Genomic DNA, 21,169 nt, shown 5'->3' with positions numbered 1-21,169 from the left:
GCTGGCTGCATACGCTGGCTGCATACGCTGGCTACATACGCTGGCTGCATACGCTGGCTACATACGCTGGCTACATACGCTGGCTGCATACGCTGGCTGCATATGCTGGCTGCATACGCTGGCTGCATACTCTGGCTACATACGCTGGCTGAATACGCTGGCTGCATACTCTGGCTGCATACGCTGGCTGCATACGCTGCACACATCCAGAGTGCACCTCAATAAGTCCATAATTTCCCCCTTCTCTCTCTTTAATAAATGATTGAGTGTCATGTGTGCACATTTAAGTGCTAAATGAAAAAGTGTTTGGTTCACATTAGCCTTAGAAAGCCCTGTTGAGTGCTACCTGAACATTGGACCAATTAGTATTGTTCAGGTCTGATGGTTGGTGGCTGGTTGCATGCCTATGTGTGTGTGTGTGTGTGTGTGTGTGTGTGTGTGTGTGTGTCTGGTCTGCCACCCCCTTTAATGGGCCTGGGAAGAAAGGGAACCATCCAGGCATTAGTCCCATGTTCAATGCTAAAATGTCCAATTACTGAACGATTGTGGTAAACGGCTATTTGAGTTACGGCTGGAGACGTTGCTTCCAAAACGGCACCCTGATCCCTACATAGTGCACTACTTTAGACCAGGACCCAATGGCACCCTATTCCCTACATAGTGGACTACTTTAGACCAGGGCCCTATAGAACCCTATTCCCTACATAGTGCACTACTTTAGACCAGGGCCTTATGGCACCCTATTCCCTACACAGTGCACCACTTTAGACCACATTCGTACACTATATATACACTGAGTGCACAAAACATTAGGATCACCTTTTTGTCCTCACAACAGCCTCAGTTTGTCGGGGCGTGGACTCTACAAGGTGTCGAAATCGTTCCACAGGGATGTTGGCCCATGTTGACGTCCAAAGCTTTCCATAGTTGTGTCAAGTCGGCTGGTTGTCCTGTGGGTAGTGGACCATTCTTGATACACAATCGGAAACGGTTGAGCATGAAAAATAGCATTGCAGTTCTTGACACACTCAAACCGATGTGCGCACTTCCATACCCCGTTCAAAAGCTCTTAAATATTTTGTCTTGCCCATTCACCCTCTGAATGGCACACATACACAACGTGTTAAGTCAGTTTATTACGGTCACGACCCCGTTCACCAAAATAGTTTGCTCCTCGAGACGTATCTGTGGTTGGCTATATAAACCAGGCAGACAGGCATCGAGGCATTCAGTTACTGTTCCATTGAATGTTAGAATGGGCGAGTGACCTAAGCAACCTTCAGCTTGGTAGGATCACGGTGCCAGACATGCCGGGTTCAAATATCTCCGAAACGGCTGGCCTCCTGGGCTTTTCACGCACGACAGTGTCAAGAGTTTACAGAGAATGTTGCGACAAACAAACAACATCTAGTCAGCGTCAGTCCTGTGGGCGAAAACAGCTCGTTGATGAGAGAGGTCGAAGGAGAATGTCTAGAATGGCTCAAGCTAACAGGCGGGCCACAAACAGACCAATCACGTCGCAGCACAACAGTGGTGTGCAGAACGGCATCTCGGGAACGCACAACTGGTCGGTCCTTGTCACGGATTGGCTATTGCAGCAGACGACCACACCGGGTTCCACTCCTATCAGCTAAAAACAAGAAGAAGCGGCTCCAGTGGCCATCACCAACACTGAACAATTGAGAAGTGGAAAAACATCTCCTTGTCCGACGACTCCTGGTTCCTGTTGCGTCATGGCTGATGGCAAAGTCAGGAAGTGGCGTAAGCAGCATGAGTCCATGGACCCATCTTGCTTGGTGTCAACGGTACAGGCTGGTGGTGTAATGGTGTGGGGAATGTTTTCCTGGCACACGTTAGGTCCCTTGATAACAATTGCACAACGCTTCCATGACACAAAGAATTCAGGCTGTTCTGGAGGCAAAGGAGGGTCCGACCCGGTACTAGATTGATGTACCTAATAAACTGGCCACAGAGCGTATATACTGTCTGCTATAGCTAAGACAGACTACAATGCAGTGTAGGATTTCTACTTTATGACCACTGCCAATGGCAAAAACTGTTACTGGAATAAAATCCAACTTGTCAGTGTGTTGGTGTACCCCCGGGTTCTTTTATATAGCATGTGAGATCACGAGGGTGATGCTTTAGTGTCAGTGTGTTGGGGGAACCCCCGGGTTATTTTATATAGCATGTGAGATCACGAGGGTGATGCTTTAGTGTCAGTGTGTTGGGGGAACCCCAGGTTCTTTATATAGTATGTGAGATCCCGAGGGTGATGCTTTAGTGAATGTTTGTTTGTCTGTGTGTGTGTGTGTGTGTGTGTGTGTGTGTGTGTGTGTGTGTGTGTGTGTGTGTGTGTGTGTGTGTGTGTGTGTGTGTACACAAATACCTGTCCAGGCTGTTCACAAGGTGTCTGGAACTCTGCCTGTTGACACACCTCTTTGACCTTCTTGTATTTGGGCAGGCTGTTGGTGTTCTGGGTGGTTGAACTACCGCCTCTGTCCTCCTTCTTCCTCAGGAGTTTACTGTACAGGAGACACATGTGGTGGAGAGGGTTGGGACAGGAAAGAGGTACAGGTCAGGATTAGGACAAGAGAGAGGTACAGATCAGGATTAGGACAAGAGCAGGTACAGATCAGGATTAGGACAAGAACAGGTACAGATCAGGATTAGGACAAGAGAGAGGTACAGATCAGGATTAGGACAAGAACAGGTACAGATCAGGATTAGGACAAGAGAGAGGTACAGATCAGGATTAGGACAGGAGAAAGGTACAGGTCAGGATTAGGACAGGAGAGAGGTACAGATCAGGATTAGGACAGGAGAGAGGTACAGATCAGGATTAGGACAAGAGAGAGGTACAGATCAGGATTAGGACAAGAACAGTGTATTGTAGTGTATTCCATTCCATCCCAGCCCATTCCATTCCATCCCAGCCCATCCCATCCCATCACAGCCCATCCCATCCCAGCCCATTCCATCCCAGCCCATTCCATCCCAGCCCATTCCATCCCAGCCCATTCCATTCCATCCCAGCCCATTCCATTCCATCCCAGCCCATCCCATCCCATCACAGCCCATTCCATCTCAGCCCATCCCATCACAGCCCATTCCATCCCAGCCCATTCCATCCCAGCCCATTCCATCCCATCGCAGCCCATTCCATCCCAGCCCATTCCATCCCAACCCATCCCAGCCCATCCCATTCCATCCCATCCCATCCCAATCCATCCCAGCCAACCCAGCCCATTCCATCCCATCCCATCCCATCCCAACCCATCCCAGCCAACCCAGCCTCATACCATCACCACTCATCCTGTTCAGCTCTACCTAGTCCATCCCAGTTCTACCTAGCTCTAGATTGCATCCCAAATGACACCCTATTCCCTATGTAGTGTCTCTAGTCAAATGTCACCCTATTCCCTATGTAGTGTCTCTAGTCAAATGGTACCCTATTCCCTATGTAGTGTCTCTAGTCAAATGGCATCCTATTCCCTATGTAGTTTCTCTAGTCAAATGGCACCCTATTCCCTATGTAGTGTATCTAGTCAAATGGTACCCTATTCCCTATGTAATTTTTCTAGTCAAATGGCACCCTATTCCCTATGTAGTGACTCTAGTCAAATGGCACCCTATTCCCTATGTAGTGTATCTAGTCAAATGGTACCCTATTCCCTATGTAGTTTCTCTAGTCAAATGGTACCCTATTCCCTATGTAGTGACTCTAGTCAAATGGCACCCTATTCCCTATGCAGTGTATCTAGTCAAATGGCACCCTATTCCCTATATAGTGTATCTAGTCAAATGTCACCCTATTCCCTATGTAGTGTCTCTAGTCAAATGGCACCCTATTCCCTATGTAGCGTCTCTAGTCAAATGGCACCCTATTCCCTATGTAGCGTCTCTAGTCAAATGGCACCCTATTCCCTATGTAGTGTCTCTAGTCAAATGGCACCCTATTCCCTATGTAGTGTCTCTAGTCAAATGGTACCCTATTCCCTATGTAGTGTATCTACTCAAATGCCACCCTATTCCCTATGTAGTGTCTCTAGTCAAATGGCACCCTATTCCCTATGTAGTATCTCTAGTCAAATGGCACCCTATTCCCTATGTAGTGTCTCTAGTCAAATGGTACCCTATTCCCTATGTAGTGTATATAGTCAAATGGCACCCTATTCCCTATGTAGCGTCTCTAGTCAAATGGCACCCTATTCCCTATGTAGTGTCTCTAGTCAAATGGCACCCTATTCCCTATGTAGTGTCTCTAGTCAAATGGTACCCTATTCCCTATGTAGTGTATCTAGTCAAATGGCACCCTATTCCCTATGTAGTGTCTCTAGTCAAATGGCACCCTATTACCTATGTAGTGTCTCTAGTCAAATGGCACCCTACTCCCTATGTAGTGTATCTAGTCAAATGGTACCCTATTCCCTATGTAGTGTCTCTAGTCAAATGGTACCCTATTCCCTATGTAGTGTTTTTAGTCAAATGGTACCCTATTCCCTATATAGTGTATCTAGTCAAATGACACCCTATTCCCTATGTAGTGTCTCTAGTCAAATGGTACCCTATTCCCTATGTAGTGTATCTAGTCAAATGGCACCCTATTCCCTATGTAGTGTCTCTAGTCAAAAGGCACCCTATTCCCTATGTAGTTTCTCTAGTCAAATGGTACCCTATTCCCTATGTAGTTTCTCTAGTCAAATGGCACCCTATTCCCTATGTAGTGTATCTAGTCAAATGGCACCCTATTCCCTATGTAGTGTATCTAGTCAAATGGCACCCTATTCCCTATGTAGCGTCTCTAGTCAAATGGCACCCTATTCCCTATGTAGTTTCTCTAGTCAAATGGCACCCTATTCCCTATGTAGTGTATCTAGTCAAATGGCACCCTATTCCCTATGTAGTGTCTCTAGTCAAATATCACCCTATTCCCTATGTAGTGTCTCTAGTCAAATGGCACCCTATTCCCTATGTAGTGTATCTAGTCAAATGGCACCCTATTCCCTATATAGTGTATCTAGTCAAATGGCACCCTATTCCCTATGTAGTGTCTCTAGTCAAATGGCACCCTATTCCCTATGTAGTGTATCTAGTCAAATGGCACCCTATTCCCTATGCAGTGTATCTAGTCAAATGGCACCCTATTCCCTATGTAGTTTCTCTAGTCAAATGGCACCCTATTCCCTATGCAGTGTATCTAGTTAAATGGCACCCTATTCCCTATGTAGTGTATCTAGTTAAATGGCACCCTATTCCCTATGCAGTGTATCTAGTCAAATGGCACCCTATTCCCTATGTAGTTTCTCTAGTCAAATGGCACCCTATTCCCTATGCAGTGTATCTAGTCAAATGGCACCCTATTCCCTATGTAGTTTCTCTAGTCAAATGGCACCCTATTCCCTATGTAGTGTCTCTAGTCAAATGGTACCCTATTCCCTATGTAGTGTCTCTAGTCAAATGGCACCCTATTCCCTATGTAGTGTATCTAGTCAAATGGCACCCTATTCCTTATGTAGTGTATCTAGTTAAATGGTACCCTATTCCCTATGTAGTGTCTCTAGTCAAATGTCACCCTATTCCCTATGTAGTGTATCTAGTCAAATGTCACCCTATTCCCTATGTAGTGTCTCTAGTCAAATGGTACCCTATTCCCTATGTAGTTTCTCTAGTCAAATGGCACCCTATTCCCTATGTAGTGTATCTAGTCAAATGGCACCCTATTCCCTATAGTGCACTAGTTTTGACAGGACCTATATTTTGAATAGGGTACCATTTGGGATGCACACTGCCCATCTCTCTACCCAGCCCTGGCCAGCTCTACCGTGGGCCAAGCACATTGACCTCCTCCCTGGCTTTGGCACACTGGCACCACTCTAGCCCTCAGACCCACACGGCCCTGCCAACCAACAGCCAACTGTTCTGCCAACCACCCCTTGCCAACTTCCTGCCTCTGCCAACACTGACTACATTCTCCAGACACACAGACATAACCGCTATGACAACAACACTGTGACCATAAAGTACAACCTGTCCCCTTGGCTTTGAGAGTGTTTGGGACTGCTACTAACTGAGAAGTTACTCCCTAACGAATGTAGCTCTGTATTGTAGCGTTAGAGGTTACGGACATTGTTTATGTACTAGCAATGCTTCAGCTTTGTAGCCAAGTTCTACAACAATTTTACTCAGTCTTTATGTTTAAGGTACCAGACTGATTCTGCCTTCAGCAAAAATATAATTGTCTTGACAAGGCAACAATAATAGGTTTGTTGAATGCAGAAACAAACAACATGCCAGTTGGCTAGAGCAGCAACAGGTCGCAGTTATAAATGAGAACTTGTTCTCAACTAGCCTAGCTGGTAAAAGGTGAAATTAAAAAAATGTTAAATACAAATTAAAAACTGACTATCCCTGGGTTAACCGTGAATAAACTAGCACTGGGTTAACAGAGAGCAGACTAGCACTGGGCTAACAGAGAACAGACTAGCACTGGGCTAACAGAGAACAGACTAGCACTGGGCTAACAGTGAACAGACTAGCACTGGGCTAACAGTGAACAGACTAGCACTGGGCTAACAGTGAACAGACTAGCACTGGGCTAACAGAACAGACTAGCACTGGGCTAACAGAGAACAGACTAGCACCTGGGCTAACAGTGAACAGAGTAGCACTGGGATAACAGTGAACAGAGTAGCACTGGGCTAACTGTGAACAGACTAGCACTGGGCTAACAGTGAACAGACTAGCACTGGGCTAACTGTGAACAGACTAGCACTGGGCTAACAGTGAACAGACTAGCACTGGGCTAACTGTGAACAGACTAGCACTGGGCTAACAGTGAACAGACAGGCACTGGGCTAACTGTGAACAGACTAGCACTGGGCTAACTGTGAACAGACTAGCACTGGGCTAACAGTGAACAGACTAGCACTGGGCTAACAGTGAACAGACTAGCACTGGGCTAACAGTGAACAGACTAGCACTGGGCTAACAGAGAACAGACTAGCACTGGGCTAACAGAGAACAGACTAGCACTGGGCTAACAGAGAACAGACTAGCACTGGGCTAACAGAGAACAGACTAGCACTGGGCTAACAGAGAACAGACTAGCACTGGGCTAACAGAGAACAGACTAGCACTGGGCTAACAGTGAACAGACTAGCACTGGGCTAACAGTGAACAGACTAGCACTGGACTAACAGTGAACAGACTACTACTGGGCTAACAGAACAGACTAGCACTTTGCTAACAGAGAACAGACTAGCACCTGGGCTAACAGTGAACAGAGTAGCACTGGGATAACAGTTAACAGAGTAGCATTGGGCTAACTGTGAACCGACTAGCACTGGGCTAACTGTGAACAGACTAGCACTGGGCTAACTGTGAACAGACTTGCACTGGGCTAACAGTGAACAGACTAGCACTGGGCTAACAGTGAACAGACTAGCACTGGGCTAACAGTGAACAGACTAGCACTGGGCTAACAGTGAACAGACTAGCACTGGGCTAACAGAGAACAGACTAGCACTGGGCTAACAGAGAACAGACTAGCACTGGGCTAACAGAGAACAGACTAGCACTGGGCTAACAGAGAACAGACTAGCACTGGGCTAACAGAGAACAGACTAGCACTGGGCTAACAGAGAACAGACTAGCACTGGGCTAACAGAGAACAGACTAGCACTGGGCTAACAGAGAACAGACTAGCACTGGGCTAACAGAGAACAGACTAGCACTGGGCTAACAGAGAACAGACTAGCACTGGGCTAACAGAGAACAGACTAGCACTGGGCTAACAGTGAACAGACTAGCACTGGGCTAACCCTGACCTGTACCTCTCTCCTGTCCTAATCATGACCTGTACCTTTCTCTTGTCCTAATCCTGACCTGTACCTCTTTCTTGTCCTAATCCTGACCTGTACCTCTGTCCTGTCCTAATCCTGACCTGAACCTCTTTCTTGTCCTAATCCTGACCTGTACCTCTTTTCTGTCCAAATCCCGACCTGTACCTCTGTCCTGTCCTAATCCTGACCTGTACCTCTGTCCTAACCTTGACCTGTGCCTCTTTCCTGTCCTAATCCTGATCTGTACCTCTCTCTTGTCCTAATCCTGACCTGTACCTTCTCCTGTCCTAATCCTGATCTGTACCTCTTTCTTGTCCTAATCCTGACCTGTACCTCTCTCTTGTCCTAATACTGACCTGTACCTCTGTCCTAACCTTGACCTGTACCTCTATCTTGTCCTAATCCTGATCTGTACCTCTCTCTTGTCCTAATACTGACCTGTACCTCTGTCCTAACCTTGACCTGTACCTCTCTCCTGTCCTAATCCTGACCTGTACCTCTCTCTTGTCCTAATCCTGACCTGTACCTTTCTCTTGTCCTAATCCTGACCTGTACCTCTTTCTTGTCCTAATCCTGACCTGTACCTCTGTCCTGTCCTAATCCTGACCTGAACCTCTTTCTTGTCCTAATCCTGACCTGTACCTCTTTTCTGTCCAAATCCCGACATGTACCTCTGTCCTGTCCTAATCCTGACCTGTACCTCTGTCCTAACCTTGACCTGTGCCTCTTTCCTGTCCTTGGGATGGGATGGAATGGGCTGGGATGGAATGGGCTGCGATGGGATGGGCTGGGATGGAATGGAATGGGCTGGGATGGAATGGAATGGGCTGGGATGGAATGGGCTGGGATGGAATGGGCTGGGATGGAATGGGCTGGGATGGAATGGGCTGGGATGGAATGGGCTGGGATGGAATGGGCTGGGATGGAATGGGCTGAGATGGGATGGGCTGAGATGGAATGGAATGGGCTGGGATGGAATGGGCTGGGATGGGATGGGATGGGCTGGGATGGAATGGAATGGGCTGGGATGGAATGGGCTGGGATGGGCTGGGGTGGGATGGCTGGGATGGGCTGGGATGGGCTGGGATGGGCTGGGATGGGATGGAATGGGCTGCGTTGGGATGGGCTGGGTTGGCTGGCTGGGCTGGGATGGGTTGGCTGGGATGGGATGGGCTGGGATGGAATTGGTTGGGATGGAATGGGCTGGGATGGAATGGGTTGGGATGGCTGGGATGGGCTGGGATGGGCTGGGATGGAATGGGCTGGGTTGGCTGGGCTGGGCTGGGATGGCTTGACTGGGATTGTCTGGCTGGGCTGGCTGAGGTGGACTGGGATGGGCTGGCTAGGCTGGGATTGGCAGGCTGGGCTGGCTGGGATGGCCTGGGATGGCTTGGGATGGCCTGGGATGGGATGGCTGGGATGGGCTGGCTGGGATGGCCTGGCTGGGATGGCCTGGCTGGGATGGGATGGCTGGGATGGGATGGCTGGGCTTGGCTGGCTGGGATGGGATGGCTGGGATGGTTGGGCTGGGCTGGCTGGGCTGGCCTGGCTGGGCTGGGCTGGCTGGGATGGCTGGGATGCCTGGGCTGTGCTGGGCTGGCTGGGATGGGCTGGGATGGCTGGGCTGGGCTGGGCTGGGATGGCTGTCCTGGGATTGGCTGGATGGGATGGACTGGGATAGGCTGAGATGAGCTGGCTGGGATGGGCTGGGATGCCTAGGCTGGGCTGGCTTGGATGGGATGGGTCAGAGTCTGGGGATGGCTTTCTTGGCACCCAGAGACATATAGTGTTAGTGTAGATAGAGCTTAGACCGTAGGTAATGTGCTGTTGCTACAATTACAGCCAAGGACAGTTGTAAATAACGTTCTGAACATAGGAATACAGGGAGCTCCAAAAGTATTGGGATAGTAACAATTCTGTTGTTTGATTTGGCTCAGTACTCCAGCACTTTGGATTTGAAATGATACAAGGACTATGAGTGTAGACTGTCAGCTATAATTGAAGGGTATTTTCATCCATATCGGGTGAACCGTTTATAAAATTACAGCACTTTTTTTGTGCATAGGCCCTACATTTTAGCAAGTGAAAAAGAGGCATAAATATCATACCCTCCCCAAAAGGCTAACCTCTCCTGTTATTTTTATTTTTTATTTTTATTTTTTATATTTATTTTTGTTTCACCTTTATTTAACCAGGTAGGCTAGTTGAGAACAAGTTCTCATTTGCAACTGCGACCTGGCCAAGATAAAGTATAGCAATTCGACACATACAACAACACAGAGTTAGACATGGATATAACAAAACATAGTCAATAATACAGTAGAACAAAAGAAAACAAAAAGTCTATGTACAGTGAGGGCAAATGAGGTAAGATAAGGGAGTTAAGGCAATAAATAGGCCATAGTGGTGAAGTAATTACAATATAGCAATTAAACACTGGAATGGTAGATGTCCAGAAGATGAATGTGCAAGTAGAGATACTGGGGTGCAAAGGAGCAAGATAAATAAATAAATAAATACAGTATGGGGATGAGGTAGGTAGATAGATGGGCTGTTTACAGATGGGCTATGTACAGGTGCAGTGATCTGTGAGCTGCTCTGACAGCTGGTGCTTAAAGCTAGTGAGTGAGATATGAGTCTCCAGCTTCAGAGATTTTTGCAGTTCGTTCCAGTCATTGGCAGCAGAACGTGGAAGGAAAGACGACCAATGGAGGAATTGGCTTTGGGGGTGACCAGTGAGATATACCTGCTGGAGCGTGTGCTACGAGTTGGTGCTGCTATGGTGACCAGTGAGCTGAGATAAGGCGGGGCTTTACCTAGCAGAGACTTGTAGACAACCTGTAGCCAGTGGGTTTGGCGACGAGTATGAAGCGAGGGCCAACCAACGAGAGCGTACAGGTCGCAATGGTGGGTAGTGTATGGGGCTTTGGTGACAAAACGGATGGCACTGTGATAGACTGCATCCAGTTTGTTGAGTAGAGTGTTGGAGGCTATTTTATAGATGACATCACCGAAGTTGAGGATCGGTAGGATGGTCAGTTTTACAAGGGTATGTTTGGCAGCATGAGTGAAGGATGCTTTGTTGCGATATAGGAAGCCAATTCTAGATTTAATTTTGGATTGGAGATGCTTAATGTGAGTCTGGAAGGAGAGTTTACAATCTAACCAGACACCTAGGTATTTGTAGTTGTCCACGTATTCTAAGTCAGAGCCGTCCAGAGTAGTGATGCTGGACGGGCGAGCAGGTGCGGGCAGTGATCGGTTGAGTAGCATGCATTTAGTTTAACTTGCGTTTAAGAGCAGTTGGAGGCCAAGGAAGGAGAGTTGTATGGCATTGAAGCTCGTCTGGAGATTATTTAACAGAGTGTCCAAAGAGGGGCCAGAAGTATACAGAATGGTGTCGTCTGTGTAAAGGTGTATCAGAGAATCACCAGCAGCAAGAGCAACATCATTGATGTATACAGAGAAGAGAGTCGGCCTAAGGATTGAACCCTGTGGCACCCCCATAGAGACTGCCAGAGGTCCGGACAGGCCCTCCGATTTGACACACTGAACTCTGTCTGAGAAGTAGTTGGTAAACCAGGCGAGGCAATCATTTGAGAAACCAAGGCTGTCGAGTCTGCCAATAAGAATGTGGTGATTGACAGAGTCGAAAGTCTTGGCCAGGTCGATGAATACGGCTGCACAGTAATGTCTCTTATCGATGGCGGTTATGATGTCATTTAGGACCTTGAGCGTGGCTGAGGTGCACCCATGACCAGCTCTGAAAACAGATTGTATAGCGGAGAAGGTACGGTGGGATTTGAAATGGTCGGTGATCTGTTTGTTAACTTGGCTTTCGAAGACCTTAGAAAGACAGGGTAGGATAGATATAGGTCTGTAGCAGTTTGGGTCTAGAGTGTCTCCCCCTTTGAAGAGGGGGATGACCGCGGCAGCTTTCCAATATTTTGGGAATCTCAGACGATACGAAAGAGAGGTTGAACAGGCAAGTAATAGGGGTTGCAACAATTTCGGCAGATCATTTTAGAAAGAGAGGGTCCAGATTGTCTAGCCTGGCTGATTTGTAGGGGTCCAGATTTTGCAGCTCTTTCAGAACATCAGCTATCTGGATTTGGGTGAAGGAGAAATGGTGGGGGCTTTGGCGGGTTGCTGTGGAGGGTGCCGGGCAGTTGACCGGGGTAGGGGTAGCCAGGTGGAAAGCATGGCTAGCTGTAGAGAAATGCTTATTGAAATTCTCAATTATAGTGGATTTGTCGGTGGTGACAGTGTTCCCTGTCCTCAGCGCAGTGGGCAGCTGGGAGGAGGTGTTCTTATTGTCCATGGACTTTACAGTGTCCCAGAACTTTTTGAGTTTGTGTTGCAGGAAGCAAATTTCTGCTTGAAAAAGCTAGCTTTAGCTTTCCTAACTGCCTGTGTATATTTGTTCCTAACTTCCCTGAAAGGTTGCATATCACGGGGGCTATTCGATGCTAATGCAGAGCGCCACAGGATGTTCTGTATGGTCAAGGGCAGTCTGGAGTGAACCAAGGACTATATCTATTCCTAGTTCTACATTTTTTGAATGGGGCATGCTTATTTAAGATGGTGAGGAAAGCACTTTTAAAGAATAGCCAGGCATCATCTACTGACGGGATGAGGTCAATGTCATTCCAGGATACCCCGGCCAGGTCGATTAGAAAGGCCTGCTCGCAGAAGTGTTTTAGGGAGCGTTTGACAGTGATGAGGGGTGGTCGTTTGGTCACAGACCCATTACGGATGCAGGCAATGAGGCAGTGATCGCTGAGATCTTGATTGAAAACAGCTGAGGTGTATTTGGAGGGCGAGTTAGTTAGGAGGACATCTATGAGGGTGCCCGTGTTGTAATTGTAATTGTAATGGTGAGAGGTTAGCATGTCTTGGAGATATGATATAAAATGCTAACCTCCCCTGTTATTGTAATGGTGAGAGGTTAGCATGTCTTGGGGGTATGATATAAAATGCTAACCTCCCCTGTTATTGTAATGGTGAGAGGTTAGCATGTCTTGGGGGTATAATATAAAATGCTAACCTCCCCTGTTATTGTAATGGTGAGAGGTTAGCATGTCTTGGGGGTATAATATAAAATGCTAACCTCCCCTGTTATTGTAATGGTGAGAGGTTAGCATGTCTTGGGGGTATGATATAAAATGCTAACCTCCCCTGTTATTGTAATGGTGAGAGGTTAGCATGTCTTGGGGGTATGATATAAAATGCTAACCTCCCCTGTTATTGTAATGGTGAGAGGTTAGCATGTCTTGGGGGTATAATATAAAATGCTAACCTCCCCTGTTATTGTAATGGTGAGAGGTTAGCATGTCTTGGTGGTATGATATAAATGCTAACCTCCCCAGTTATTGTAATGGTGAGAGGTTAGCATTTCTTGGGGGTATCATATAAAATGCTAACCTCCCCTGTTATTGTAATGGTGAGAGGTTAGCGTGTCTTGGGGGTATCATATAAAATGCTAACCTCCCCTGTTATTGTAATGGTAGGAGGTTAGTATGTCTTGGAGATATGATATAAAAGGGGGTATGATATTTGTGTGTCTGTAACGTTCTCACTCATCATTATTCACGATTCATTCAGGACTATCCGTAATCATGGTAGTACTGATATTTTTTATTTACAATAAAAGTGACTCCAAAATGACACAATACATGATTTACCATTAATTTCTATTGGGCACAAAATAATCTGAAACACAACCCAAAACAAACTGCAAATGAATCCAACAAGTTTGTAGAGTTACAAGCTTAATGTAGTCATTGTGTGCTAGGAATACGGGACCAAATACTAAGTGAATTTGTCCAAATACTTTTGGTCCCCTAAAACGGGGGAACTATGTACAGAAAGTGATGTAATTTTTAAACGGTTCACCTGATACGGATGAAAATACCCTCAAATTAAAGCTGACAGTCTGCATTTTAATCTCGTTGTAATGTCATCAATCCAAAGTGCTTGAGTACAGAGCCAAAACAACAAGAAAACTGTCACTGTCCCAATACTTTTGGAGCTCACTGTATTAAAGGATATGAAATAGTCATTACTCAACAACTTGACCATTTAAAGCAGTTTCCTGGAACAGAACAGAGCAGCGAATGAGTTGAAGGGAATGAGGGGCAGTTTCCTGGATCAGAACAGAGCAGCGAATGAGTTGAAGGGAATGAGGGGCAGTTTCCTGGAACAGAACAGAGCAGCGAATGAGCTGAAGGGAATGAGGGGCAGTTTCCTGGAACAGAACAGAGCAGCGAATGAGCTGAAGGGAATGAGGGGCAGTTTCCTGGAACTGAACAGAGCAGCGAATGAGTTGAAGGGAATGAGGGGCAGTTTCCTGGAACTGAACAGAGCAGCGAATGAGTTGAAGGGAATGAGGGGCAGTTTCCTGGAACTGAACAGAGCAGCGAATGAGCTGAAGGGAATGAGGGGCAGTTTCCTGGAACAGAACAAAGCAGCGAATGAGCTGGAAGGGAATGGTAGGCAGTTTCCTGGAACAGAACAGAGCAGCGAATGAGTTGAAGGGAATGAGGGGCAGTTTCCTGGAACTGAACAGAGCAGCGAATGAGCTGAAGGGAATGAGGGGCAGTTTCCTGGAACTGAACAGAGCAGCGAATGAGCTGAAGTGAATGAGGGGCAGTTTCCTGGAACAGAACAGAGCAGCGAATGAGCTGAAGGGAATGAGGGGCAGTTTCCTGGAACAGAACAGAGCAGCAAATGAGCTGAAGGGAATGAGGGGCAGTTTCCTGGAACTGAACAGAGCAGCGAATGAGCTGAAGGGAATGGGAGGCGATAAGGGGAACAGGAGTGGATGACTGTGTGTGTGAGGATTTGGGACGAAGACACAGTGACTGCCTGACACGTTAGAGTTGCAATTAAACATAGAATTGGTGTCACAGTCCTACACTCACTGACAAGGATCTATAGTGTAGGGTGTGTGTGTGTGTGTGTGTGTGTGTGTGTGTGTGTGTGTGTGTGTGTGTGTGTGTGTGTGTGTGTGTGTGTGTGTGTGTGTGTGTGTGTGTGTGTGTGTGTGTGTGTGTGTGTGTGTGTGTGTGTGTGTGTGTGTGTGTGTGTGTGTGTGTGTGTGTGTGTGTGTGTGCTTGTCTGAAGAGGTCACTGTGAGTTTTGACAGTGTGAGGGCACGTGCTTGTGTATGAGTGCACGTCCATGTGTGTGTGTGTGTGTGTGTGTGTGTGTGTGTCAGTTTACCCTCTCTCCACCAGGAATGTGTCTCTCCAGACTGTGGGTTTCCGATTGCGTTTGAACCTGGAAAAGACAAAATGCCTCTTTAGTTGATAGAATTCAAAGTGGGCCTGGCATTAGACTTACCAATGGCTCCTTTCCAAATGGCACCCTATATAGTGCACTCCATTTGACCAGGGCCAATTGGGTTACCCATAGGATCCTGGTCAAAAGCAGTGCACTATATAGGGAATAGGGTGCCATTTGGGACACACCATGAGCTATGTTGGTCTGCCGTGTACAGCCAGAGCTATGATTATAAGATTCCTAAGAATTTGTGGAGTCAAGATAACCTGTTATGTGTACCGGTGTCGGGCTGCAGCCCAAACAGGATAAGGAAGTGAAATGTGTTCAACATGAATCCCTGAATCATTGACTTGGTTTACAGGATTATATCCCACAGATGTTTTCTCTTGCCTTGCTCTGTCTCCCTATTCCCCATCGTGTTCTGGTCAAGACTAGTGCACTTTATAGTGAATATGGAGCCTTTTGGGATGTACCCTTTGCTCTGTGAATGATTTACTTTGAGACTGATAGTGTGTGCTTTATGAAATCGCTATATTTTTTTTGGTGTGTTTTATTAATATAGTGATCCATATGTATGAACACCGCAATGTTTAAAATGTCAGAATGACGTGACCTAAATGTATCCAATGTTTGATAGCAGACAATATTTTGTGTGGAAAGGTTTTGCTTGAAAAAAAGAGATGCTTAATCTCAATGGAATTACCTGGTGTTCTAAATGTTGAGTAGAATATATATATATATATATATATATATTTTTAAATGCTTTTTCACCCAATTTTGTGGTATCCTATTGGAAGTTATAGTCTTGTTTCATCGCTGCAACTCCCGTACGGACTCCGAAACACAACCCAGCCAAGCCGTACTGCTTCTTGACACAATGCCCGCTTAACCCGGAAGCCAGCCGCACCAATGTGTCGGAGGAAACACCGTACACCTGGCGACCGTGTCAGTGTGCACTGCGTCCGGCCCGCCACAGGAGTCTCTAAAGCCCGATGGGACAAGAACATCCCTGCCGGCCAAACCCTCCCCTAACCCGGACAACGTTGGGCCAATTGTACGCCTCCCCATGGGTCTCCCGGTCGCGGCCGGCGGCGACAGAGCCTGGACTCAAACCAGGATCTCTAGTGGCACAGCTAGCACTGTGATACAGTGCCTTAGACCACTGCGCCACTCGGGAGGCCGAGTAGAATATATATTTTACAATTATATGCCACCCTTCATACCTGTTGTGGTATATGACCCCATTCTCACCTGTTGTGGTATATGACCCCATTCCTACCTGTTGTATATGAACCCCATTCCTACCTGTTGTTGTATATGACCCCATTCCTACCTGTTGTATATGATCCCCATTCCTACCTGTTGTATATGAACCTCATTCCTACCTGTTGTATATGAACCTCATTCCTACCTGTTGTATATGACCCCATTCTCACCTGTTGTGGTATATGACCCCATTCCTACCTGTTGTATATGAACCCCATTCCTACCTGTTGTATATGAACCCCATTCCTACCTGTTGTATATGACCTCATTCCTACCTGTTGTTGTATATGAACCCCATTCCTACCTGTTGTATATGACCCCATTCCTACCTGTTGTATATGAACCCCATTCCTACCTGTTGTTGTATATGAACCCCATTCCTACCTGTTGTATATGAACCCCATTCCTACCTGTTGTATATGAACCCCATTCCTACCTGTTGTATATGACCCCATTCCTACCTGTTGTTGCATATGAACCCCATTCCTACCTGTTGTATATGAACCCCATTCCTACCTGTTGTATATGACCCCATTCCTACCTGTTGTTGTATATGACCCCATTCCTACCTGTTGTTGTATATGAACCCCATTCCTACCTGTTGTTGTATATGAACCCCATTCCTACCTGTTGTATATGAACCCCATCCCTACCTGTTGTATATGAACCCCATTCCTACCTGTTGTATATGACCTCATTCCTACCTGTTGTTGTATATGACCCCATTCTCACCTGTTGTTGTATATGACCCCATTCTCACCTGTTGTTGTATATGACCCCATTCTCACCTGTTGTTGTATATGACCCATTCTCACCTGTTGTTGTATTTGAACCCCATTCCTACTTGTTGTTGTATATGACCCCATTCTCACCTGTTGTTGTATATGAACCCCATTCCTACCTGTTGTATATGACCCCATTCTCACCTGTTGTTGTATTTGACCTCATTCTCACCTGTTGTTGTAAATGACCCCCATTCCTAACTGTTGTTGTATATTAACCCCATTCCTACCTGTTGTTGTATATGAACCCCATTCCTACCTGTTGTTGTATATGAACCCCATTCCTACCTGTTGTATATGAACCCCATTCCTATCTGTTGTTTTATATGACCCCATTCCTACCTGTTGTATATGACCCCATTCCTACCTGTTGTATATGACCTCATTCCTACCTGTTGTATATGAACCCCATTCCTACCTGTTGTTGTATATGAACCTCATTCCTACCTGTTGTATATGAACCCCATTCCTACCTGTTGTTTTAAATGACCCCATTCCTACCTGTTGTATATGACCCCATTCCTACCTGTTGTTGTATATGACCTCATTCCTACCTGTTGTTGTATATGACCCCCATTCCTACCTGTTGTATATGAACCCCATTCCTACCTGTTGTATATGACCCCATTCCTACCTGTTGTTTTAAATGACCCCATTCCTACCTGTTGTTTTAAATGACCCCATTCCTACCTGTTGTATATGACCCCATTCCTACCTGTTGTATTTGACCCCATTCCTACCTGTTGTATATGACCCAATTCCTACCTGTTGTATATGACCCCATTCCTACCTGTTGTATATGACCCCATTCCTACCTGTTGTATATGACCTCATTCCTACCTGTTGTATATGAACCCCATTCCTACCTGTTGTATATGAACCCCATTCCTACCTGTTGTTGTATATGACCCCATTCCTACCTGTTGTTGTATATGAACTCCATTCCTACCTGTTGTATATGAACCCCATTCCTACCTGTTGTATATGACCTCATTCTCACCTGTTGTTGTATATGACCTTATTCCCACCTGTTGTTTTAAATGACCCCATTCCTACCTGTTGTATATGACCCCATTCCTACCTGTTGTATATGACCTCATTCCTACCTGTTGTATATGAACCCCATTCCTACCTGTTGTTGTATATGACCCCATTCCTACCTGTTGTATATGACCCCCATTCCTACCTGTTGTTGTATATGACCTCATTCCTACCTGTTGTATATGAACCCCATTCCTACCTGTTGTATATGACCCCATTCCTACCTGTTGTTGTATATGACCCCATTCCTACCTGTTGTATATGACCCCATTCCTACTGTTGTATATGACCCCATTCCTACTGTTGTATATGACCCCATTCCTACCTGTTGTATATGACCCCATTCCTACTGTTGTATATGACCCCATTCCTACCTGTTGTATATGAACCCCATTCCTACCTGTTGTATATGACCTCATTCCTACCTGTTGTTGTATATGAACCCCATTCCTACCTGTTGTATATGACCTCATTCCTACCTGTTGTATATGAACCCCATTCCTACCTGTTGTTGTATATGAACCCCATTCCTACCTGTTGTATATGACCCCATTCCTACCTGTTGTTTATGACCCCATTCCTACCTGTTGTATATGACCCCCATTCTCACCTGTTGTATATGACCCCATTCCTGCCTGTTGTTGTATATGAACCCCATTCCTACCTGTTGTTGTATATGACCCCATTCCTACCTGTTGTATATGACCCCATTCCTACCTGTTGTATATGAACCCCATTCCTACCTGTTGTATATGAACCCTATTCCTACCTGTTGTTGTATATGAACCCCATTCCTGACTGTTGTACATGATCCCATTCCTACCTGTTGTTGTATATGAACCCCATTCCTACCTGTTGTTGTATATGAACCCCATTCCTACCTGTTGTTGTATATGAACCCCATTCCTACCTGTTGTTGTATTTGAACCCCATTCCTACCTGTTGCATATGATCCCCATTCCTACCTGTTGGATATGAACCCCATTCCTACCTGTTGTTGTATATGAACCCCATTCCTACCTGTTGTATATGATCCCCATTCCTACCTGTTGTATATGATCCCCATTCCTACCTGTTGTATATGATCCCCATTCCTACCTGTTGTATATGATCCCCATTCCTACCTGTTCTATTTGAACCCCATTCCTACCTGTTCTATTTGAACCCCATTCCTACCTGTTGTATATTAACCCCATTCCTACCTGTTGTTGTATATGATCCCCATTCCTACCTGTTGGATATGAACCCCATTCCTACCTGTTGTTGTATATGAACCCCATTCCTACCTGTTGTATATGAACCCCATTCCTACCTGTTCTATTTGAACCCCATTCCTACCTGTTGGATATGAACCCCATTCCTACCTGTTGTTGTATATGAACCCCATTCCTACCCGTTGTATATGAACCCCATTCCTACCTGTTGGATATGAACCCCATTCCTACCTGTTGTTGTATATGAACCCCATTCCTACCTGTTGTATATGAACCCCATTCCTACCTGTTGTATATGACCTCATTCCTACCTGTTGTATATGAACCCCATTCCTACCTGTTGTTGTATATGAACCCCATTCCTACCTGTTGTATATGACCTCATTCCTACCTGTTGTATATGAACCCTATTCCTACCTGTTGTATATGAACCCCATTCCTACCTGTTCTATTTGAACCCCATTCCTACCTGTTGTATATGAACCCCATTCCTACCTGTTCTATTTGAACCCCATTCCTACCTGTTGTATATGAACCCCATTCCTACCTGTTGTTGTATATGAACCCCATTCCTACCCGTTGTCGTATATGACCCCATTCCTGCCTGTTGTTGTATATGAACCCCATTCCTACCTGTTGTTGTATATGATCCCCATTCCTACCTGTTGTATATGATCCCCATTCCTACCTGTTCTATTTGAACCCCATTCCTACCTGTTGTATATGAACCCCATTCCTACCTGTTGTATATTAACCCATTCCTACCTGTTGTTGTATATGAACCCCATTCCTACCTGTTGTTGTATATGAACCCCATTCCCACCTGTTGTTGTATATGAACCCCATTCCTACCTGTTGTTGTATATGAACCCCATTCCTACCTGTTGTTGTATATGACCCCATTCCTACCTGTTGTTTTATATGACCCCATTCCTACCTGTTGTATATGAACCCCATTCCTACCTGTTGTTGTATATGAACCCCATTCCTACCTGTTTCCAGTCTTGTCTTGTTCCAGTAGTTTGAGGATGGACTTCCCGTCCATGTCTGGCGGCGTATCCAGCCCAGCCATGTGCAGTATGGTGGGGGCCAGATCAATGTTCAACACCAGCTGAGTGTTACTGGGTGGGAACAGTACAACAACGTCATCAACACCAACAGACACAAACAATGCTTGGCACTCAGCATTAGGAGATGGATTGGGGGGGGGGGGGGTGGTGTGTGACTCCCTGCAACAGACTAGCGCCTGGTCCACGGGGTGTACTTGTACATCAAGCGACCTCACGCTACTGAAAAACAGAAACAGGAAATACAGAAAGAGACTCCTACCCTAGGGCTCATTCTGGCTTGGACAAGGCTTACTTACACTGCTCCAGGCTCGACGTTGGGCCCGCGGAGGAAGAAGGGCACTCGGATGTCAAAGTCGTAGGGCATGGACTTCCCCTTGACCAGCCCAAACTGGCCGATGTGATAGCCGTGGTCAGCTGTGTAGATTATGTAGGTGTTGTCCAGTTCCCCACTCTCTACCAACATTTCATATACCTGGGGGGGGGGGGGGGGTATATGAGATAAAAAAAAGACCACAGATGACAACTGGCTTGTTGCAGATTGTAAAATTATAAGGAAAAAACTTAGAACGCTATCAAACCAAAAGCACAGAGACTCAAATAATGCTGAATTACGCCTTCATTACTGTGAGACTTTAAAACTCTATAAACGTAAACTCAGAACCAAAAAA

The 21,169-nt window shown here is 46.1% G+C and overlaps 1 protein-coding gene across 1 annotated transcript in view; it reads right to left on the bottom strand.

Annotated features, from left to right (window-relative positions):
- LOC129823225 (extracellular sulfatase Sulf-1-like) overlaps positions 1 to 21,169 on the bottom strand; it is a 113,907-nt gene that overhangs the window by 29,892 nt on the left and 62,846 nt on the right. Inside the window, exons 7-10 of the mRNA XM_055882108.1 lie at positions 20,798 to 20,973; positions 20,424 to 20,552; positions 15,069 to 15,125; positions 2,390 to 2,525 (exon numbers count right to left, since the gene is read on the bottom strand). Of these exons, the coding sequence (XP_055738083.1) occupies positions 2,390 to 2,525; positions 15,069 to 15,125; positions 20,424 to 20,552; positions 20,798 to 20,973 (498 nt within the window). The remainder of the gene's footprint in view (positions 1 to 2,389; positions 2,526 to 15,068; positions 15,126 to 20,423; positions 20,553 to 20,797; positions 20,974 to 21,169) is intronic.

The sequence above is a fragment of the Salvelinus fontinalis genome, chromosome 25 (genome assembly GCF_029448725.1).
Source record: "Salvelinus fontinalis isolate EN_2023a chromosome 25, ASM2944872v1, whole genome shotgun sequence".
NCBI lineage: Eukaryota > Metazoa > Chordata > Actinopteri > Salmoniformes > Salmonidae > Salvelinus > Salvelinus fontinalis.
The sequence above is the reverse complement of the archived record's forward strand: the minus strand, read 5'-3'. Positions and strand labels throughout refer to the sequence as shown.